The 21908-nt window shown below is 42.5% G+C and overlaps 3 protein-coding genes across 3 annotated transcripts; 2 read left to right on the top strand and 1 right to left on the bottom strand.

The window, feature by feature from the left end:
- Positions 1 to 401: 401 nt before the first annotated feature.
- LOC133413077 (endophilin-B1-like) lies at positions 402 to 6856 on the top strand. The gene is made up of 10 exons (XM_061696983.1): positions 402 to 816; positions 1315 to 1456; positions 1848 to 1976; positions 2049 to 2182; positions 2530 to 2622; positions 3961 to 4047; positions 4112 to 4135; positions 4272 to 4361; positions 4529 to 4629; positions 4742 to 6856. The coding sequence occupies exons 1-10, from the start codon at positions 760 to 762 to the stop codon at positions 4995 to 4997; spliced, it is 1113 nt and encodes a 370-aa protein (XP_061552967.1). The 5' UTR covers positions 402 to 759; the 3' UTR covers positions 4998 to 6856.
- A 4064-nt stretch (positions 6857 to 10920) lies between these two features.
- Positions 10921 to 13819, top strand: LOC133412947 (pentraxin-related protein PTX3-like). The gene is made up of 2 exons (XM_061696744.1): positions 10921 to 11104; positions 12429 to 13819. Exons 1-2 carry the CDS (start codon positions 10963 to 10965, stop codon positions 12911 to 12913), a joined length of 627 nt encoding a protein of 208 aa, XP_061552728.1. The 5' UTR covers positions 10921 to 10962; the 3' UTR covers positions 12914 to 13819.
- Positions 13820 to 16660: 2841 nt separating this feature from the next.
- On the bottom strand, positions 16661 to 21410 carry slc35g2a (solute carrier family 35 member G2a). Its single transcript, XM_061696454.1, has 2 exons — positions 21162 to 21410; positions 16661 to 18955 (listed from the first exon to the last, which is right to left on the bottom strand). Exons 1-2 carry the CDS (start codon positions 21204 to 21206, stop codon positions 17567 to 17569), a joined length of 1434 nt encoding a protein of 477 aa, XP_061552438.1. The 5' UTR covers positions 21207 to 21410; the 3' UTR covers positions 16661 to 17566.
- Positions 21411 to 21908: the final 498 nt, after the last annotated feature.

Here is a 21908-nt window from a genome sequence, read left to right as displayed (position 1 = left end):
ATGTTGGAGCCAAGTTGCTTATGATGTTTCTGATTTGAAAATCACGTGTTTGATAGTTTAGGTTCAAGTTTACATCTTTTATTGTATAATATAATAATACATTCCAATAAAAAAATCCCAAAGCCTCAGACCTGTGAGACAGATGTTCTATACCTCTTGTTCACTTTGCTGCCCCTAACTTCACAACAAAGTTTTTAAAACCTATCCATATGATTCAGTGTGTGTGATATATCGAGTGAATAATAATAATAATAAATAAATAATTGTTTGACTTATTAAACAATGAAGGCAGCCTTTACAGTTTGCGGTAAGTCTGTTTTTCTGTCAGTTTTCCATATCCTCTTAAAGTGTTTTAAGGAATACTTCCGTTTTATATTTTATTTTGGCAGTCCATACCGGAAACTGCACGCATCGATTTTAATAAATCATCTATTTGCTCTTAGAAACGTCTATCGAACGGACAAAACGCTTTAAATTTAATTATGAAACATTTCCCTTCATCAATGTGTTTATTTGTCACCATTTCTATAGCGACCTAACCTAAAGGAAACTGAAGGTTTAATGGACAAAAACAACACGACGACGTCATCTTGGTCGTTTGGACACTAGATAATCTTGACCCAAACAAACATGGCGGGGTCAGCGGGAGGGCGACGGTCGCTCGCCCGGCTCACCTAGCTGGGTTCCCGGGGACAGAGGACACTTGGGCTCCGCTCGGAAACCGAGTACCACACTGCTCTCGACCTTGACGACGTCGACATGGATTTGACGCGGTTGGCCGTGGACGCTGGCCAGTTTATCAACCGGGCTGTCCAGGTAAACAAAGATGCCGAAAAAAAATGTTGCTAATGTCAGTTTGTTCATTTTAACCCAATATAATGATATATCGTCATAATTGTCGAAAACACCTTTTTTTTTTTGTATAAAAACATCTATCATACATTCATACGCTGTTTTACTCTATTTCGAGTTCCTTCCAAGACCTACAGGTTCCTGTTTCTGTGGGAACTTGGGAAGCGTTTTTTCCGTTTTATGAGATACTAGTAAAAGGAACAAATTCGAACCGGAACAGCCTCAGTGAACACAAACGAATGACATTTTTAAATATGTTTATTTTGCTGTATTTTGGGTGACTTTATGAAAAGTCATCAAATTTCAAGGTGAAAGAATTGACATTTAGGATATTTCTCTTGCTGTCAAATGTCAAAATGGGTCAAATTGGATGTCAACAGTATGTAAGGATTATGCAAAATGGCAAGCGTATGCTAGTAATGGCATATTAACGTAGCTGGTGTGGCGTCCTTTGCGTTTCAGTACACGGGGGAGAGTCTTGGCCAGGTGGACAAGACCAACTTGGACCCCGACCTGGAGGAGCTCCTGACCCAGGTGGACGCCACCAAGACCTGGACGGACCTTATCGTCTCACAGACGGAGGCCATGTTGCAGCCCAGCACAGGTGAATGGAAGGTCTATAACGCTGACTATTCATCCATCCATTTTCTCTTCCGCTTGTTCTTTCTAGGTCTCAGGTCAGCTGGAGTCTATCTGATTTTAGGCTGGACTGGTCGCAGGGTACTCACATTCTGTACTTGCATTCTTCAAGGCCTTGTTCCATAGACCTTCGACATGATGTCACCCCGTGAGGGGGGGGGGGAAATCACATGGTGTGAGATCAGGTGAACAAGGAGCCCTTTCCGAAGTCTATGGAAGAAGGCCTCGGGGTCTCGCAACGCTTGAAGAAGGCACGAGAAATGTATTTCAAATGCTTCAGTGACTCACGAAATGTTGTCAGGTGTGAACTGCGATATAGCGAGGGACGTCTCTACTTTTTGTTTCGTGCCGAGCAGCGGCGCGTCTGGAGGAGCGACTGTACGAGCGTTTGGACTGGCCACCTCTGGCTCGACCTCGCGCTCAAGAGCTCCTGGGAGACCAGATGATTCAGGCCGGGCTGGAGATGGGAGCCAGCAGCCCGTATGGTGAGCGCACCGTCACCATCCGAATAATTCACTTTTGTCATCATCGTGATAGGAATGTATTGTTGTGTTCAGGAACGTCACTGCTGAGGTGCGGCGAGGCTCAGAAGCAGCTCGGAGAGGCCCAGAGGAAGTTTTCCCAAAGCGCCAACATCCATTTCCTCAACCCTTTGCGGCGCTTCGGCGAGTGTGAATATAGAACTATGCAGGTACCAAGACTCGGGCGGCATCATTTGGGTTTATTTTAAAGCGGGTTCCACACATACCCACTTTGAACATCTTGAACCCATTTTTAAATAAGAGTGATCCCACACGAGTGGTGACTCACAAGAGGGAGACATTCACCATGGGCGTGTATCTTCAAGGGAGTGGCAGGAGATATTGGCTTCAAAAGGAGTGGTTGGCTGTTTGATATGAAAACACTTTATGTGGACAGTAAAGTGACTTTGCAGACTTTGATCGCAAGCGAGGGAAAATGCTGAAATTCGTCCTGATAATCAGTATGTGTGGACCCCGCTTTGGATCACAAGTGTAATCCATGAGTTGTAAAGTTTAGGAGGAGCGCAGGATGTTGCTGAACAAGCGTCTGGACTTGGACATAGCCAAGAGCAGACTGAGGAGAGCTCACGAGGCCGAACGAGAGTCCAGGGTGAGTTTTGACACCAAACAGGACACTTTGCGACGACGCCATTGTTCACCATTCTGTTGTCAAAAGATGCAAAAGGTACTAAATAGACAACACACTACACCGCAATCCATTAATTGGTCACGTCAGCAACACAAAAATGCACCATTTTCAAAATTCCAGAGTTCCAAGTAAGGGTGGAACGGTTTTCGAAAACTGTCCAAATGGTTTGGGTTGACTCTTTCGGTTCGGTCCACGAGTTCTGTTCTGTTCAGAACACGTGGAACTCTTTTTTTTTTTTTATTTTATTTTTTTTATTTAATTTAATTTTACATTTTTTTCTCTTCCTCTTTTCCAAATGAGGCGAAGCAGCGCGTGCACGTTCCAGACCCCAGAGCAAAGTAACAAGTTAGCCAAGGTCATGGTTGCAGCTGCGCGTTATGAATCCCACTTGATTTGTAGGCAGGACACGCCATCTGCATCATGCCTTTACAGTGATGCGGCCAATCATATTGCAGCGGGGCACGTCCTGCCCAGAACTCCAGTGGGATTCATAGTAACGCTGCAAAGGATCCCAGCTCTCCTCTGGTCCTCTTTTTATTTATCTATCTATCTAGTTTTGTACTACGGGGTTCCCTCGCTCTATCGCCGTTCACCTATTGCGGATTCACTGCATTGGGTTTTTTAATATTCATATCACTCACGATTTGCCATATTGTGTGATTTTTGAGTGTGTGCTATTTCTTTGCAGTAAAAAAAAAAAACCTTCCTATCTTAAAACATTAAAGCTGTAAAAATAATACAAAATAAAAATAAAAGACTAATACACACACACGCACACACACAACCACGTCATTCATACAGATCAGCCACATGGGAGAAGCAGCAAAATGCACATAGAGGATGAAAGCGGCTGTGCACGAGTCGTCGATTCGAATTGGGATTTGATTGGGCCTGAAAAATCAATCACCAAATCTGAATTTTCGGATTGGAATCAAAACGAGTCTTTCACTATGGTCACGTCCCGTGTGAGTTGGGTTGCGATTGTGTTGCTTTGCCTCCCTCTGCTGGCGCTTTAGTGTGATTAGATTATTTTCTTGTGAAATTCCAGCCTGTGTTCTGATAGGGAGATGTAATAACTTGACACCTCCAGTTCAAAGTGTACAGCGCGTGCGTGTTAGCTTCTATACGCGTACAGCCACTGTGTAACTCCATTTCTCTCACCATTTCCTCTGGCTGTTTGCTTCATTGCTTGTGAGTTGCATTGCTGCATTTCTCTCATGTAACACAAAACACCTTACGAAGGCGTACAAAATCTTAAGGTCGCTTAATGTCGGAACCCCTCCCCAATCGTCGCTTCAGAAGCTGAACGCAAACCCGATGGCGGACGACTACTTCTCTTCTCACGTGTCCTACGTATTCAGATTCATGCGTGTTCGCTGGATGAAGGTGAGTAGGTACAAATCCGCTCCATGTCAAAGTCAACGTGTCATCTTTACTCTCGTCCAATCAGATGTGGGCGCAGGAGATCTCTCAGGTGAGCGAGTAGGATCCACACACGCGATCGACACTTTTTCTTATCTGACAGCCTTGTTCGATAATAGAATCAATAAATTTCCCCCCCCTCAAAATCCTTTCCTGATGCGCCGTTCTTGTAACGTCTCGGTTTTTAGGCGGAGATGGAGCTGAGGATCTGTGAGTCTTTGTTCCATCGCCAGTCGGAAGTCACAAGACAGCTTCTGGGAGAACTTAGCAACACACGCGTATGTACGCACACTGTTTTGGAAATGATATTTTCACCTCACCAGGACAGTGAATCTTCCGAGCGAGTGTTTTGAACGACGAAGACGTGTTGCCCGGATACGCCGTTTTGTGGTCTGTTAGTGATGTGTGGGTCGTTTGTGTTGTTGTTGTTGTTTTTTTGTGTCAGGACAAGCACATGCAGAGCCTGAGCGACTTTGTGGACGCGCAGACATGTTACTACGCTCAGTGCAAGCAACACGCTCTGGAGCTCCAGAAACAGCTGGCAAGGTTTGCATCTCGTCACTGCGATGCAATTTTGTTTGAATAAAAAACAAAACATCTTTCATCATTTTCTTTTGATCATTGTTTCATTTAATGTTTATTTTAATTGTCCTCGCAGCATTCCGGCGGTGTTGTGCTCTAACAAGTGGCAAACGTCGGTCAGCAACGGAGCGCCTCGTAATAAGCAGCCTTGTGCAGCGCAAAATCGAGTCTCTGCCGCCTCCGCCGTCGTCGTCCACCACCTTCCGGAATTTGACCAAGAATCTTGGACGACGGGAGCGAGCGGTAACAACAACAACCAGGAGCCTGATCACGCCGGTACAAGAGCAGAACAAGAACATCCTCCATCTTGTGAGCCGACGTCTCCCAACTGATTAGGACGCCGCCATCTCACGAATCTCTTCCAGTCCAGGTTTTTAACCTGTCCGGACGGGTCTGTGAAGACTAAATTGATCAGGGATGGACAAACGACGGCTCGTGGGTCACATGCAGTACAGCGCGCACCGTTCGTAGCTAGCAACGAGCGGGATGCTTTAGATCCTTGCGTTGTATTGCGTAGGTCAGGCGTGTCAAACTCATTTTAGTTTAGGGGCTACATTCACCTCAATTTGATCTCAAACGGGCCGGACCAGTACATTCCTCGCATTGTAAGCTATCATTTAAGTGGTAAGTGCTCATATAAGTGTTTGTCAGTGCGACCTCCAGTGGACAAAATTAGCAACAACAATTAGTTTTCTCGACAAACTCCAGTTAATGTGTTCTCTATCCCCACGGGCCCAATTGGGCTGTACGTTCGACACCGCTGCGTGTGCGTTTGTGTGCGTGTGTCTGCTCATGTGGTTTGGAAGTTGAATAAGGTGAAATCGGATCATTACATAAACTTCGACACGCTGCCACGCCCTCAGTGGTCCCAGTAGGTCAAATGGGTTCCAGTTTCCACATCCAGATGTTGTTCATTTTCCCCTCGTAGAGGCCATGTTGTGTAGTATGTAATGGAGAGGGGGCATATATGGAAACGCATACATGATGTAGTTGATGACATCATCATGTAAAGGACTGAAGGCCTGCGTGTGCCTGTGCGCTGCCAGTAAGTGGCACAATGTAGCTGATGTCACCGCTGAGCTGGCATGTGTTTAATGTGGAAATAAATATGCAAACAGTGATGTGGAGCCCCCAAAGTGTATTTTATTTTATTATTATTATTTTTTTTAAATACATTTTTTTTTTTGCAAATTGTCCCAACAGTTTCTAGAGGATGTTGAATTTCGCAATATCACACGTTCGGTCATGTTACAGTGCAACATTACGACCACAGGTGTAATATTGCTTAAATGCAGCAGTTCTAGAAGGGCTGTTTATGAGTTAACATTAATAAGCAAACACAAATTAGGTTTTTATTTAATCAGTTATTCGACTCCGCGAACACAAATAGCAGCAAACAGTGACGTCATTAGCGTGACATGCTAACTCGCTAACTAACTGTCTGTCAGCGTCAACACTGACAATGATAACATTAGCAATGAATTAATTGTGTGGAATTTGCTTGTTGATGAATTGTCTTGAAGCTATGGATTAAAAAAAAAAAAAAAAAAGTGTCATACTTGTTTTAAACCTGCAGTGGCGCTATTGAGTCACACTTGACTAGTTTCCTGTTTGAAGAACGGGGGAAATTGTGACGTCAGCTACGGGAAGTCTGTCAAATGAAAATCTGTGGCGCAAGACCTAAATTCTTTACCGTTTGACACCTGCCGTGGAAACAGGAGTTCAGAACATTGGGAGAGCGACAAAAAAGACTAAAAATAATTGAGTTTGAGAATTTGCCTGATAGTTAAAGAAATATAATCCAATGCACTGGTTCACTAATGCAGTGGTTGTCAAACATTTTACGTCAAGTACCTGCTAAAAAGATACTTGGCTCTCCAAGGATCACTCTAATGGCCAATAAGAAAATGCGGTAGCATAGTAGGCCTAAGTGTTCATCAGAAAAAAGACTTTTTTTCTAAGAGGATATTTCATCTTCTTGTAAACCACTGGCCTCTATTGAATCATATGCTTTATATTAACAGCATGACTGTTTTTTATTGTACTGAAAAAATACAATAATCTCCAATTGAATTGTCCCTCGTGGCTGGCTACTTTCCCTTTTTATATATATATATATATATATATATATATATATGTATAAAAACATGTTTTCCAAGTCTTTCCATTATCCAACAGCTACAGGAGATAAGAATAAAATGTCTTGTGATGAGTGAATTACAGAAAAATATTGTCGTATGATTAATGACTTCCCACCGGGGCACATCCTGCAAAATGAGGAAAATGGTGCGTTCTCGTCAGTTTTGGGGGGCTAGATGCAAAAAAAAAAAAACGAAAGCTCAGGTGTCACAAGGTACGTCCTCTTCCTCCTAACTGCTGTCGTCGATCTGGTGTCAGCAAAGTATTAATGGTGTACTTTTGTAAGATTAGTAGTTTGCTCGTAAGGCCGTAAATCAGCGGTTCAGAACGTACCTTGGTTCACAATCGGGTACAGCGAGGGAACAGGATGCAAAAATATTCCACCGCTTATCTGTTGTGTAAACGGGGACACATTCGAAGACAAAAATCAAATAAAAAGGCAAACTGTTAGCAGTAAATTCTCCCGATGAAAGACAGAAGAACAATATGACATGAAATAATACAAAATATTCCTGCTTAGACAACAGCTTCAAGCACACATGGAAATTTGTTGTTGGGAAGAAATTGAAGGAGGATATTCAACCCTCCTGTTATGTCACGGGTAAAATCGACCCCTTGGAAAGTTGACAAAAGAATATTCTGAAAATGTAAATAAATGAATTAAGCAGGGGGAAACAAACTCTTACTTTTTGTTATATATTTGTAAATCCCCATCATACCTTGCAGCTTAAATCTTCTCGTTTTTAGGAAAGTGCAACATTGATAGTTCATCTTCTTTGTAAGAAAGTACAACATCAATAATAGGAATTCGTTTTAGAAAAGCGCAACATCAATTGTTTGTCTTTTGAGGATCGCGCATCAATCGTGTATCTTTTGGTGAGTGCAGCACCGATAGTTTGCCTTCTTTTTAGGCAAGTACACAGTACACAGCATATATATATTTTTTCTTCCTAAAACCAATGAAGCCAGTAGTAACGGGCTGAACAGTCAAAATGATTATGCTATAAAATAGATATATATTTCATAATATAGAAGACCGTAAATCTAGACTTTGATTGGCAGCCAATAGTCGGCGGCCATGAAACTTTCAAAATGGAGTTAGCCCACTCTAGTTCTCAGTAGCTCATATAGCGTAATTGTTGAGATTTAGCTTTAAACATGCTTGCTCCGTTCTCCGTTGTATTTGATGCTCTTTTGTTTCTTTATTTATTTGTTTTCAACTCAGCCAAGTTACGACACAAAGCTTTGGCCTGCGCGTCAGGCTACGTCACAAGCCCGCCGCAAGGGAATGCTTGGGGAAGTTTATTTGAGGAACAGCGCTTTCATCATTTCACCCCACCTTCGGGTTCCCCTGACGCGGTGGCCTGCTCGTGATCTCGGCACCTTCTTTTTGTTTTCTACGCGTTTTATGTTGTCGTGCAGATGTGGTTTCCGGGTGGGGCTGCTAATAAAGGGTGTGTGCTGTCCCCAAACTGCTCCCGGGCCGCTTTTTCAGGGGGTCCAGGGTAAAAAAAAAAAAATGTTGTCAGCTCTTTTTATTGGAACACAATACACATTTTCACTCGTGTTTTATTATCGTGGCAAAGGAGAAGTGCTCACCAAAAACCGATTTGGAACGATGTTTGAGAATTGAGAGGGATACTGTCGTTCTTTTGTGTACAGACAAAACGGTCCCAGATCTTTGAGTTCAGCTCCTGAAAATGGGCGCAAAAACAAAAGTGTTGTATAATATTTTTTTTGTCCAGCGCGTATAAGTAACGTGGAGAAATTACATTTTAAAAAGTATATTTCCAAAGTATTTTTTTGCTACTTCTTAAAAATAAAAATTGGCAAAACTTCCCAAGTTTCTTTTCTCTTTAGTATGTTTGAAATACCAAATTGTATATATATATATATATATATATATATATATATATATATATATATATATATATATTTGCGTTTTCTATATTTATTTATTCACACAAATTTTCATTGGGCAGTAACCATATATTGTTAACGACACATTTTTATTTTATTTGTTCATCCAAAAAAAAAACAAAGTTTTACCCTCATATTAAAAAATAACAAATATTTTGACATATTTAAATTCAATTTGTTTCATACTTTTGTTTTTTTCTGACACACAAAATTATTTTTGTTGTTTTTCAGATTAAAAAAACTCAAATAAAAAAAATATGTATATTCAATGACTGTAAAATTATATGTTTAACTTTTTTAAATTTTCCCTTGCATTTGTTTTTTTTCCCTGATTAAAATATTAATCAAGTTATTCTTTATCAAAACTCACAAAATGTGTAGATTTTTACATCTAATTTGTTTCTTTTTCCTTTCTTATCCCCAAAGCAAAGAGGTGATTTTTGTTTTTGTTTTGTTTTGTAAATAACAAAATGTGTTGATGTTTACATTTAATTTACCCCCCAAAAAAAGGTTGATAGTCACATCCAATTCATTGATTTCTTTCCCTTCATACTGATTTATAGTGTTATGGTGTGTGTTTTCACTTTTACAATTTTTTCAAACTCATTTTATTTACTTCTTTTCCCTCGAATTATTCAACAAACAAGGTTACAAAAGGTTACAAAAAAGAAAGTATTTTATATACATTTACATTGAGTGTACTTATTATTCTATTTTTCTCAATCCAAAAGTTAAAATAAAGAGATTTTTGCATTTTTTTTTTGGAATACATTGGGGGGGGGAGGCGCCTTGCTCTGTGGAATCATGCAAAAAAATTGTGCTGATGTGCTTTAATGTTGTTGTCTCGTTCCTCTTCCCGTGCTGAACACCTCGACGGACTCCAGCGACGTCCGCACAGGATGCTGAGTGTCACAGCTTTTTTTTCCCTGGGGGGCCCCAAACCACATCTGCGACAATAACACGGTCACGCGAGGTCAAATAAAACGACATCCCTATTGGTCCCAATGTCAAAGTCGCAAAAGGCCCACGCCTTCTCATCCTGCATTCCGCAACCGGGAATTGTCAAGGTTGTCCTCTTGGAAGTCCGATTGTTCACTTCAAAACAGTCTCACAGCTTCAAATTGTTTGAAACACCCGGCTGGCGTTCATGTATTTTATTTTTGTGTTATTTCAATTGTTAGCCCGTGTGGCTGTGTCAACTCTAACTGGTAGTGGCAATGAACAGGTTGAAGCCGCTTTGTGGAAGAATATTTGTTGCAGGGTTTAAGTCTGGGGATTGACTTGACCAGTGGGAAAACGTCAGGTTGATGAGCTATTAATGCAGCAGTAAAGTCATAGTTCCAGTAAATATTTATATGAAAATGTTCCCCCTGCTGAATTTTTAACAGTCGTAAAGTCATAATTCAAGTAAATATTTGTATGAAAATGGATACTCCCTTTGTCAAGTCTTTATCAGGTCAAATTCATGCTCTATAGGATTTAAATCTGGAGATTGACTGGGCCACTCTAAAACCTTCCACTTTTTTCACCTGATGAATATTTGTACGAAAAGAAATACTCCACACAAGTCTATTCTCTAGCTGGTAAAACACATGCTCTATTGAGTTTAAGTCTGGAGACTGATTTGACCAGTCTGAAACCTTCCACTTCTTGCTCCTGGTGAGCTCCTGACACACTACTCACGTCATAATAGTGGTCATTATATGAAAATCACTTGGAGGCCGTAAATATGAAGCAGTTGAATTAAAAACAGGAAATGCGACAGTGAGTGAACGTCCCTTCTTGTATTCTTTCCAAACCCCGGATGTCGGGACTGTCGTAAACCGAGGACCCTTTGCTGTAGAAGACAGCGAAAAGTCAATTCTCCATAATATGCCCCCTTTAAAAAAAATGCCTTTCATGATGTAGCCTCCAAAGATGAATTCTATTCTGTTCTCGGCTCATGGTGCCCTACCCCCTCCCCTTTACAATACCCCAATTTCCTTCTCCAAATTGGACTCTTGACACATTACCTCCACTGTTGCATTACTCACACAGCCCCCCCCCCCCCCCGCCCCCACCCCTCTTAACATTCCGTCAACCACCCCCCCCCCCCACCCCCCGCCCCGTCCGACTTACTCCTCCCTCCTCCCTCCGGCTGAGTTTATAAGGCGGCCTCAGTGGGCTCACAGCGAGCACTTTTTACAGCGTCTAGCAGAAGCCAGGTGCTTCTTTGACTACCTTTTGGACCCCCAAAAAATGGGCACGCTGAGAGTATGGGGGGTGCTGAGGGTGTGGGGAGTGCTGTGCATGATGGGATGCGTGGCCGCGTCGCCGCACCTCAACCAGGTGGACTATGCGGACGTTTACGACAACGAGTTGTCCCGAGAGCAACGTGAAGGTACCTTGACGTTTTGTTTTTTGTTTTTTTTTTCCGTTGGGTTTTGCCATTCAAAAGCAGCAAAACTGACCAGTGGCCACAAATGCCACTTCAGGCACTCGTTGTGGCCTTCTTTTAATCCGAATCCGAATCCGAATCAGAATCATCAGAATCATCTTTAACACTCACCTGCCATCATAAAACCGTCTTTCTCCATTTAGCGGCCAGGAGGCTTTATTTACTCCACTGCAGAGGATGCCTGATGTCTGTTTATTTGGAAGAAGGCCTTTATCTCTGCAAATATATTTTTAGAATAATAATGTAAATGTTTTGGACAGAAAAATATATTACATTGTATAGATAAATATCTGTTATTTTTTTCATTTACCATCTTTAAGTATTTATATTTTCCTTTTATGAATTGATGTTGTTATTAATGTTTGTGTATTTTATTTCTTTATTTACATATGATAATTGTTTATATTATATTTATTTTGTTCATTTTTTTTTCTAGTTCCCCTATATTAAAATACAATTCAACTTCAGCCCCAAATTTTTCATACCCTGGAAAAATACCGAATTAAAGTGACTTTTTAAAATCCATTGTTATTATGAATATTATTGTGGCATTTGTTTGCTTAAAATGCCAATAAAAATAAGGAAAATGTCATTTTGAAATGATATCGGATACAGGGTTTATGTAAAGGGGATATACAGAGAAAAGACTATCTGGGGTCATGAATTGCTTTAATGCAGACTATTTCACTTAGCACAGTCTAATCAATGTGTTGAGAAGCGTGTCACCATGGGCACAAAATTTAAATTCATAAAACAATAGATGCTTACTATTTGTTATCATTGTATTCATATTTATTTATTTTTACTCTTATACGTATTTTTTTTAACTTTTCCTATGTAATTGTATTTTTAAGTCCTCATAACAACTAAATGTAGTTTATTTTTCACGCATTCCTGATTTAAGTCTTTTAAATGTATATTTTTTTCAATTTGGAATTTTTCTGACTCAGTGATCGTCAAAGGGTAGTACGTGCGCTCCTCCTAGTGGTACATGAAACAATCACGACCTGAGTACAGTTCAGTTATATTTAACTCTTCAGTTCAATACATTCCCATTCCATCGAAGACAAACAGTAAACTTTTTTTCAGGCACATTTTCTTTTTCCCTTTTACATGCGCAAGCAATACTGGCGTTGGGATTATGATGGGGTCCTCGGAACATTTTCTCACGGGTTTGAGAACCTCTACTTTATGCTGTTGACGTTGACCTGGAACTGATCTTTGAGTGTTTTTGCTTTAACGAGCTCTTGACGTTTGCGCTCCTCAGGCGATTCCGCGCAGCCGCAACCGTCGTGCCAGTCCGCCGAGCTCTCCCGATGGGACAAGCTCTTCATCGCCCTGGAGAACTCTCACATGAGGCAGAACATGCTGCTGGAGTCCTCGGAGTCGTGCTGCGGGGCCACGGCGTCCCTCAGGGCGCAGCTGGATCACCTGGCCCGGGGGTCGTCCCGCCAGTGCCCGCCCTGGCAGGCCGCCCTCAAGATGCTTCACCAGGATCTGCTGGAGCTCCGGGAGGAGGGCGAGGCGAGGGAGAGGAGGTTCAACGCCACCCTCCAGTCCAACAATCATTCCAAACCCTCGCCGTCCGCTCTTAAAGAACAGGAAGTAGCGCAGGAAGTGACGTCGCCGCCTGCCGACAGCGTAGAGAAGGCGCTGGTTGCCATAGCGACCGAGCTACAGCGGCTCCACGTGCAGCTCAGCCGAGTCATCCAGCAGGCCGGCACGCTGAGGAAAGACAGAGGAGACTCGTGAGAGGCCCACACCAGATGGAACGCTGTCGTAAGAGTGGATATAAAAAGTCTACACACCCTTCTTCAAATGCTTGGTTTTTGTAATATTCAAAAATGAGACCGTGAAAAATCCATGATCTATCAACTGTACAACACACTTGGGGGGGGGACTAATCTTTTCGAGAGGGGCAGTAAAAAGAAACAACCCAGATGATGTGGTTGCACAAGTGTGCACACCCTCTTATACATTGGGATGTAGATGTGTTCAGAATTAACCAATCAAATGAAACTCATATTAAATTTGAGTCATAATACAGCAATAAAATTCAACTGTTCTAGTAGGCTTTTCCTGCCATTTTTGTCATCACATCTTACAACATAAGCCATGGTCCGCAGAAACCTTCCGCAGCTTCACAGGGATTTCATTATTCCGAGGCATTAAATACGCAATGAAATTGTGATCATTTCCAAATACCAGCCAGTGTCAGCAGAAAACATTTCAGGTTTTATTAAAAAGTTAAAAATAAATAAATAAATAAATAAATATATATATATATATATATATATATATATATCAGGAAAAGCCTACTAAAACATCTGAACTTGATTTGACGTTAATCAGATGCACTTTAAATGGTGGCAGCTTTGTGCTGGCTCCCTTTTAACACGAGTTTGAAGATTATTGGAATAGTTACACGAGGGTGTGCACACTTGTGGAATAAGATTTTCTCACGCTCTGTTTAGTTTTACGTCCCCTTCCCTTCCACTTTTTTTCCAATTACAAGTATACAGGTTGTTGTTCACATTCATAGTGGAAAACCTTTTGAAGTCATTAACCATGGTCTCATTTTTTATAACAGAAAAAAATGGCAATTGAACAAGGGTGTGTAGACTTTTCATATCATTATATATTTGCACATTTGGATTATTGAGGATTTTTTTCCCTCTTTGAACTTTTTTTTTTTTTTATTATTATTATTATTATTTGTTTGTTTGTTTGTTTTTTTTTAGTCTGGATGCAGTTGAAGCAATAAAGAAGTCATTAAAAGAAAGCCATGAGCCTTGTGTAAATGTGTCCTCCCTCTGCCCACACAGTCCTTTTTAAGTCGCAACGAATTGTGCACAGACCGTGCACGCTTCGGTCCAGTCCATGGGTGGGCAAACCTTTCGGCTCCAGGGCCACATTTGATTTTTTTAAAAACACAGATGGGCCACATAAAAAAAAAAAAAAAAAAAAAAAAAAAACGCATTTCAATGTGTCAAATGTGTAAATATATATATATATATTTTAATAAATGTAATAATTTAAATGTGATTATATAGATATAAATATATGTTTATATATACACATGTTTTGATTTCATACTCAGTATAATGATATCATTATTATTATTATTAATTCTGATGTTTTAATTGTAATTATTAGAATTTAATATCATCTTTAAAATGTACAAATTATTATCCTAATGTATTGGTTGTGATTAGGGCTTTGAAAAAAAAAAAAAAAATCGGCTAACCCGGCGACGTCGACCACAAAAATTGGTCGACGCAAAAATGTCTGCCTCCAGGCAATGACAAACAAATAAAAGCGTATTTGCGCCGCCCGAAAACAATTTGCGTCGCTCAGAGCAATTTTGGCCCTGTCCATTATTTTTCAGACACTATTAGATGTGTAATATACATATATCTGAATAGTAGTTTGCTTTTTCTTGACCTAAAATGGCATTTGCTTGCGCGCTAATGCTAATCGCTAATGCTAACCGCTTAGCAAAGGCTATTTGGTTTGTCTCAAATTTATACCGTACACTCAGTACCAAGATATGCAGTTTAAGGATAGATGTTAACCTATCAATAGGTTAACCGAGTCTATAAAGAGATGACAGCTCTAGTTGTGATTTATATTAGTTTTCTGTAGTTTTTTTCTTATTTTTTCAAAAAGAAAAAATAATATATTCATCACTACCTTAATAACCTTAATAACTAGTAATAACGTAATAATAATAACTACAACACTACCTTAATAACACACACACCTACATACACACACACACACACACACACACACGCACGCACATACACGCATATCATCTTTTAAATTGTACATCAAAAACAAAATAAATAAATAAATAAAGTTGATCTTGACTGAATCTTTTGTCATGTTTAACTAATAGAAAAAAAATGTAAAAGTGGTAAGTGGCTTATTTTAGATTTTCAGTGCTGTTATTTTTTGACGTGTGTCATCAAATGTATTGGTTTTTTTTTTAAATACAAAAGAAGCTGAATAAATATAACATTGATTCATTGTTGTCGTGAAATGTCAGTAAAAATGTATTTCGCAACTTCAAAATGAATGAATTGAATTTGTTTTCATTTGAATGTGAAAGCACACAGACAAGTGGACTCCTTTTATGTCTACCTCGCTGTATTTATTTTTGGGCAAGCAAAAAAAAATAAAAAAGAAAAAAAAAAAGAAAAAAGAAAAAGGAATGTGATCTTGATTAGGCCTTAACCCTCCTGTTACGTTTGTTTCTCTGCTACAACAAAATTGTTCACGGGTCAACATGACCCGCTGCATGTTTAGTCATCAAAAAATAAAATTAGAAGAAGCAACACAAAATGAATACATTACACAATACGTAACATCTTAACAGTTTGACATTATTTGTAAGCTTGTTTGTTTTCACATTTTCCTTTTTTAGCTTATAAAATGGGTCAATTTGACTCACGACGTAGCATGATAACGTCACGTGACCCCATTCTTCAATAACTAGATGGTTGTCCCCTGTGTTCTTTTTATCCTCGCAAATGTCACAACTAATGAGACGCTGAATGTGTAGGCTTTGTGGCGCACTTTAACTGTATACGGCGCGAGAGAGGTGTGCTGATAATGAGCGCAAATACAAAAGCAGGTGCCTAACGATTTGGGAATTGCTGGAAGACGTACAGTGCTTGCAGAATAGTGAAACAAAACCGAAACGGTGCAGGACACAGAGATTCTGTGTCAGGAATCACTGCATCCTGCACCATTTCCGTTTGGTTTGACAAGAATGAATACCAAAGCATGTGGGTAGTGTTCGGGGAAATGCCGGAACAGGTACACAAACCAAATAGAAATGGTGCAGGATGCAGTCATTCATCACACAGAATCACTGCATTCCGCACCCTTTCTGTTTGCTTTCGCTGCGCTGCAAATAGCGTGCACATTCCTCACTGTGCAAGATGCATTTATTTTGTGTGATGAAACAGCAATGGTGCCGACTGGAGTGATTAATGACACAGAATCGCTGCATTGTGCACCGTTTCTGTTTGGTTTCACGACTCTGCAAGTGATTCGCTTCTTCCGGCATTGAAACTAAACAGAAAGAGTGCAGGATGCATTAATTCCATGTGGTGAATCACTACATCCCGCACTGTTTCTGTTTATATTGTCACAACTCTGAAAGTTGTGTTCTTCTTCCAGCATATTCCTTAAGACGCAGTATGCAGTCATGCCATGTCATGAATCACTGCATCCCGCACGGTTTCTGTTTGGATCCGCCAGCTGACTTCAGTCTGTGGCAGTGACGGCCACTTTTGTCTTCCTTTTCCCCCCTCGCTTCTTTAGCCTTCACTGTTGTTTCGCCACTATGCGGTTGCCAAATACCATCCACGGAATGGACGGCATCGATCCTTGGCAGGCGAGCGCGAAGTGAAGTGAAGCCAATAGCCTCATTGATACATACCTCCCCTTCAGGAATCGTGATCGATACCAACTTAAAGAGTCGAGCCGTTTGTTCGTCAGCGAAATTTTATTGTCACAACATGAATAGACGACACCACGTTGGTACTTTTTGTTTTATCACTCTCTCCCCCCCGAAAAAGATTGAGAATAAGGCTTGCACAAATGAGACGAGAATGGCACTCAAAGACCTTTGCCAAGGCCAAACGGTGCAAAAAAAAAAAAGTGGGGGGGAAATTTGGATTGCCATGTTTTTGTTTGTTAGAAGTTGGCAGGCTACCTCCTGGATGACATTTATGTGTTACAAAGGGAGACCTTAGTCACTGATGGGCGAAAGTATCACTAAAAGGTTCGGGTAGGGGTTTTTGGGTTGAGGTTGGGGTTAGGAATAGGGGGTTAGAGGACAGGTTTTAGGGTTAGGAGTTAGTGTTTGGGTCTCGGCAAAATTTAGAAGTGAGGAGGATTAGGGTGTTAGGGAGAAAGGTTTTAGGGTTTTCGGGTTAGGAATCACAATTAGGGTTTAGCTTTAAATGTTGGGTTCAGGGCTAAGGTTAGGGGATTCTGGGGTTAGGGTTTTGGGCAGGATTCGTTTAGGGTTACAATTCGGGGTTCGGGGAAAGGGTTTCGGGCTAGGGTTTAGCGTTATGGGACCAGAGTTAGGACTAAGGGTTCGGATTAGGTGGTTAGGGATACATTTAGGGTTACGGTTCGAGGGTGAGGGTCAGTGGATAGGTTTTAGGGTAATTGGATTTGGGTAAGGATTAGGGCTAGGGATAGGAGCAGGATTTAGGAGTGTTTTCCCGTGGCCTGTGCACCACCCCTCGACAAATTACCTGGAAAATTGCAAAGTTCTTTTTTTCCAGAGCTGACAAATGACTAACAAACTAACCAATCTCCTGAATCTAACGTTGTGCTTGGCGGGGGTAATAAAACTTTACATGTTAGAGCGAAAGTTTCTCATTTAATGGGTGAGTCTAGAATCTCCTCGTATTCCTCCCGGTGACGCCGGCCGGCCCCGCGAGAGGGCAACAGCTTCATGGTCACCAACCAGCCGACACTCAGGACCACCATGGCGTTCCCGACCACCTCGGGGGCGCTGGGGGCCAGCTGCACCATGGCAAGGTGGGCCGCCGTGGCCAGGGGCGCCTCCAGGCCCTGGCTCGCCGACACCAGTGCCGGGTGGATGCGGGTGAGGCCGTGCGTCATCCCCAAGAAGGCGGCGGTCGAACAGGCTACCGAGCCCACGAGCGGTCCCCAGTCGGAAGCACCGGCCGGCCAGGACCAGGCCTCCTGGAGCAGGGCCAACGAGGCCGGGGTAAGCACGCAGCTTGTCCAGCTCACTGTGAACAGAGCCGTAGCCACGCCAATTCTCTCCTTCAGCGACCGGTACCCCACCAGGGCCAGGGCCATCCACAGCCCCGCCAGCGCTGACAGGGACCACCCAAATGCTCCCCTCCAGAATACCACGGGGTCTGCAGGTGAATCGGAATTGCTCTCATCTGCCCTAGGAAGCAGCAGAACCCCCAAACCGCACAGTCCTGCCGCAAGGGTGATGCCGTCTGCCGAGCCCAGACGCTCCTCCAGCAACAGGAAGGCCAGGGTGGCCGACAGCGCCGTGGTGGCCAGGCGCCAGGCGGGGGCGGCGTCCTCGGGGGAGGCGAAGGACAGCGAGGAGTAACCGCAGCACAGGGACAGCGAGTAGGCCACTCCGTAACACAGCAGACGGAGGCGGTAGCCTTCCGGTCCAAAAGGGTTCTCCCCCTTGTACAGCGGCACGGCCACGGACAGGAGCTGCAACACGGACCGAAACAGGAGGAGAAAGAGGGGGCCCAGGCCAAAGCGTTCCGAGGCCGTCCGAGTCAGGACGATCGCACAGCCGTTAGCCAGCGCCGCCCCCAGAAGCCCCACCCAGGTGAGCCGCGACGCCGACACCGAGGCCTCCCCGAAGCTGGCCAGCTGCTCCCCGACCCCTTTCCCGGGACCCTTGGCCGCCCGAGCTCCCCCTTCGCCGCTGTCGCCGCTCCCGCCGGCCGGAGGTCTCGGGGCGGCGGCGGCCTCGTCTTTGTCTTTGGAGCCGAACAGAGCGAGCGGCCACCTCTTGGCCTCCGTCAGCCGCTTCCTGTCCGACGTCTCCTCCAGGAAAGAGCCGAAGTCCTCGAAGGACGGCGCGTCATCGTAGCCCTCGTCGCCGGGCTGGGGGAAGTGCGTGTGTACGCCGGGTTGCGGGGAGTAGGGGGTCTGCGTCACATACTTGGCCGTGACCGTGTGAGGGTGGATCTTTACCCGCTTCTTAGCCCCGCCCAGGAGGTGGGTGGACTCCATCGTGGACGTCGGCAGAGGACAAACCTGATGGACATAAATGCCGTGGGAATTCAAAGGTTGCAGATTTTCGACGAAAACTTCATCAATGTTATGAGAACAAATTCATATCTTTGGGAGAAAGTTGGATTGCTCCAAGGGAAAAGAACGACAAACAAACGAGCAAACGCGTATTTATATTCCCTGCCATATACTGTAAACATGGAGACCCGTCAGTCGCAGGGGTCACTAACTTGGTGCCCCCCTTGGCTTCTAGCACCAAAACACGAATGCACACAACATTGCGGCGCGACCGCATTTCAAGATTGTACCGGAATGCGAACAATTGTCTCCGCATTACGTAAGATCCGAGGCAGGCTGGATGGGCACAAATTCGTCGAGTGCCTCCTCGGAACGTAACCGTGGATTCACACAACGTCGTGGACGACCCGCGAGACCCGTTAGCCATACATATTTAATCCAACCTGTCTCAATCCTCCCCCTGTGTGACGCGCGTTTGACATTTCTATATTTCATGACACATGATAATAATCGACGGGTAGAGTTGGCGCCTCGGCCTCCGAAGTGTTCTGGAAGGGAGTCCGAGCTCCAGCCGCTCTGATAAGAAGAGCCGTAACTCATCAGGAATTGAAGCTTGAAGCTTTTTATGCTTCTCCTTGATGTGGGAGACGACGTGTTGCCAATGAGTCTTACGTAAGCGCTTATCTCGCCAGGTGGCAAAGACACGTTTTGGGCGGTACGTCTGGGAACCGCATCTGGTAACTTAGGTCAAGAAGTACCGCAGGGGGTTCTCCCACCCACTTTGCGAACAAATCGAATTGTCATCATAAAAATCTTCCAATTAAATTCGAACACTGACAAATAAAAACGGGACTATCGAAACGTAAACTTACTTTAATAGTCGCAACAACAACAACTGGGACACATATTCCGGGGGGAAATGACCAAACAAATGGAATAAAGCGTGAGCTGTATACGACAATTTTAATGAAATACAATTCAAATTTTCAAAATCAAAACTATGGAAAAAAAAGTCAAAAGCGTCAAACAAATCAATCTACTACAATCATTTGATTTAAAAAGCACTAAAAACTGTAATAAGAAAATCAAAATCAAAATAAATACATTTTAATTCATTATTTACCACTATTTAAGTTTCAAATAAGATACCAAAGTAAAAAGTTCATGTAATGCACTCAAATCATTTTAATTCTATAAAATAAAAATCGTTCTGTGAGGCACGGAAATAATTGTAATTGAATAAAATAAAACAAAGGCATATTAAAATTAAGTTCATTCTTTTTGTTCTTTAACTGAAATAATTTTAAAAAAGTACTACAATTTGTAATTACACATTATACACATGATGCCATTTCAACAAATTGTAAAAAAGAAAAATGTGACCAAAATTAAAAAAAATCTATATTTTACTACAATTATTGTCTACTACAATACTTTTTATAGAATGACATTTGCAAAAAATACTGATAACTTCAATAAAATGTAAAAAAAAACAGTAATAGAAATTCAAGCTGTTTTTACCAAATAGAAAAATATTTGTACATAGTAAAATAACTGTTTGAAATTAAATTAAAATTACTATTCATGTACTTTTCTGAGGCTTAAAAGTTCATCAATGTCTCCCACGTAACATGTAAAAAAAACCAAAAAACTTAATAACTTAATTAAATGTAAAAAAAAAAAAAGAGAAAAAGGATACCGATGTAGATACACATCTTTTCATGCATTGCGCTCATTTTTTATTGCTAATTTCATCTTTGCGCTTTTTTTCTGCTCGCCAGCAGTGAGTTGGCACGTTATTTCTCTGGCGACATTTGAGAAGCTCCTCAGCAGTCAAGTCATGGATCAGTATGTTCCTCACATCTTTTGCTATTATATTCTCGCCCATTTTGCCCCCCTGTGTGCGCCCCTTAAAATCACCGCCCATACCGCACATTCTCGTGGACAATTGGAGATGTGCGGCAAAGGTGCTTGTCACTGGGACAACATGTTCCGATAGGAATGAAATCATTGTGCGTATGTGTGTGTGCGTGTGTGTGTGCGTGTGTGTGTGCCATTATGTAAATGCGCGTCTGCCCGAGAGTCTTGCCCGTCGGGTGGTCATGTGATTCTCAAGGTTATACAGGACCCCCCGTGATGATCATGCATATTTAGAGTATCGAATTGTTTTGGGTTTTTGTTCGTCTTCAAATTTAGCATGAAACACACTCACCTGCAAACAAGCGGCTGCTCGTTCAGTCATTGAGCATCCTCCCATCCGTCGCCTCTTTTCCTGGCCATTTGCTCTCCCAACGCCCTCCGCCCCCCCTTACCCTGCATGCGGCAGTCTGGAATCACCTCAAAAGGAGGACCACCCGGACCGGGATGCGACTGCAGAGAAGCCACCTCAGGACCAGGAGGAGGAGGAGGAGGATGTGTGTTTTATTGCGACCTGCTGCTGCTCGTCCATCACTGTCTGGTGTGGAGGATGCTCCGCCTTACACACACACAGAGAGAGAGAGAGAGAGAGAGAGAGAGAGAGAGAGAGAGAGAGAGAGAGAGAGAGAGGGAGAGAGGGAGAGAAGGGGGAGGGGGGCAGGGGGGGGGGGAAGCTAATCGTAGATTCTGAGCGTGCGTCAACATGTGCAATGACTGTAATTTTGGACGAGATTAAACAATTGCAGCAAAAGTCGTCATTTCGCGAGAATGGACTCATAATAGGACAAGGGGCGCGGGGGGGGGGGGGGGCGGAACGTTAACGTGGAATAAAGTTGAAAGGTGACAGGAAAAAGTTCAACAATATCTGTTTTTTTTTTCCGTCGAAATATGATCAGAAAAAAAGTGTGGCGATTCCAAATAAAATGTGTCATTAAGTTAGGAATGGTGCTGCAATATTACAAGAAAAAAAAAACAACTTACGTGAAATAAAGTCAAAATGTGATGAGAAAAGTCTGAATATTTCAAATTAAGAATTGTAACG

This window comes from Phycodurus eques, chromosome 14 (assembly GCF_024500275.1).
Source record: "Phycodurus eques isolate BA_2022a chromosome 14, UOR_Pequ_1.1, whole genome shotgun sequence".
Classification (NCBI taxonomy): Eukaryota; Metazoa; Chordata; class Actinopteri; order Syngnathiformes; family Syngnathidae; genus Phycodurus; species Phycodurus eques.
This window is presented reverse-complemented; position numbering and strand designations above follow the sequence as displayed.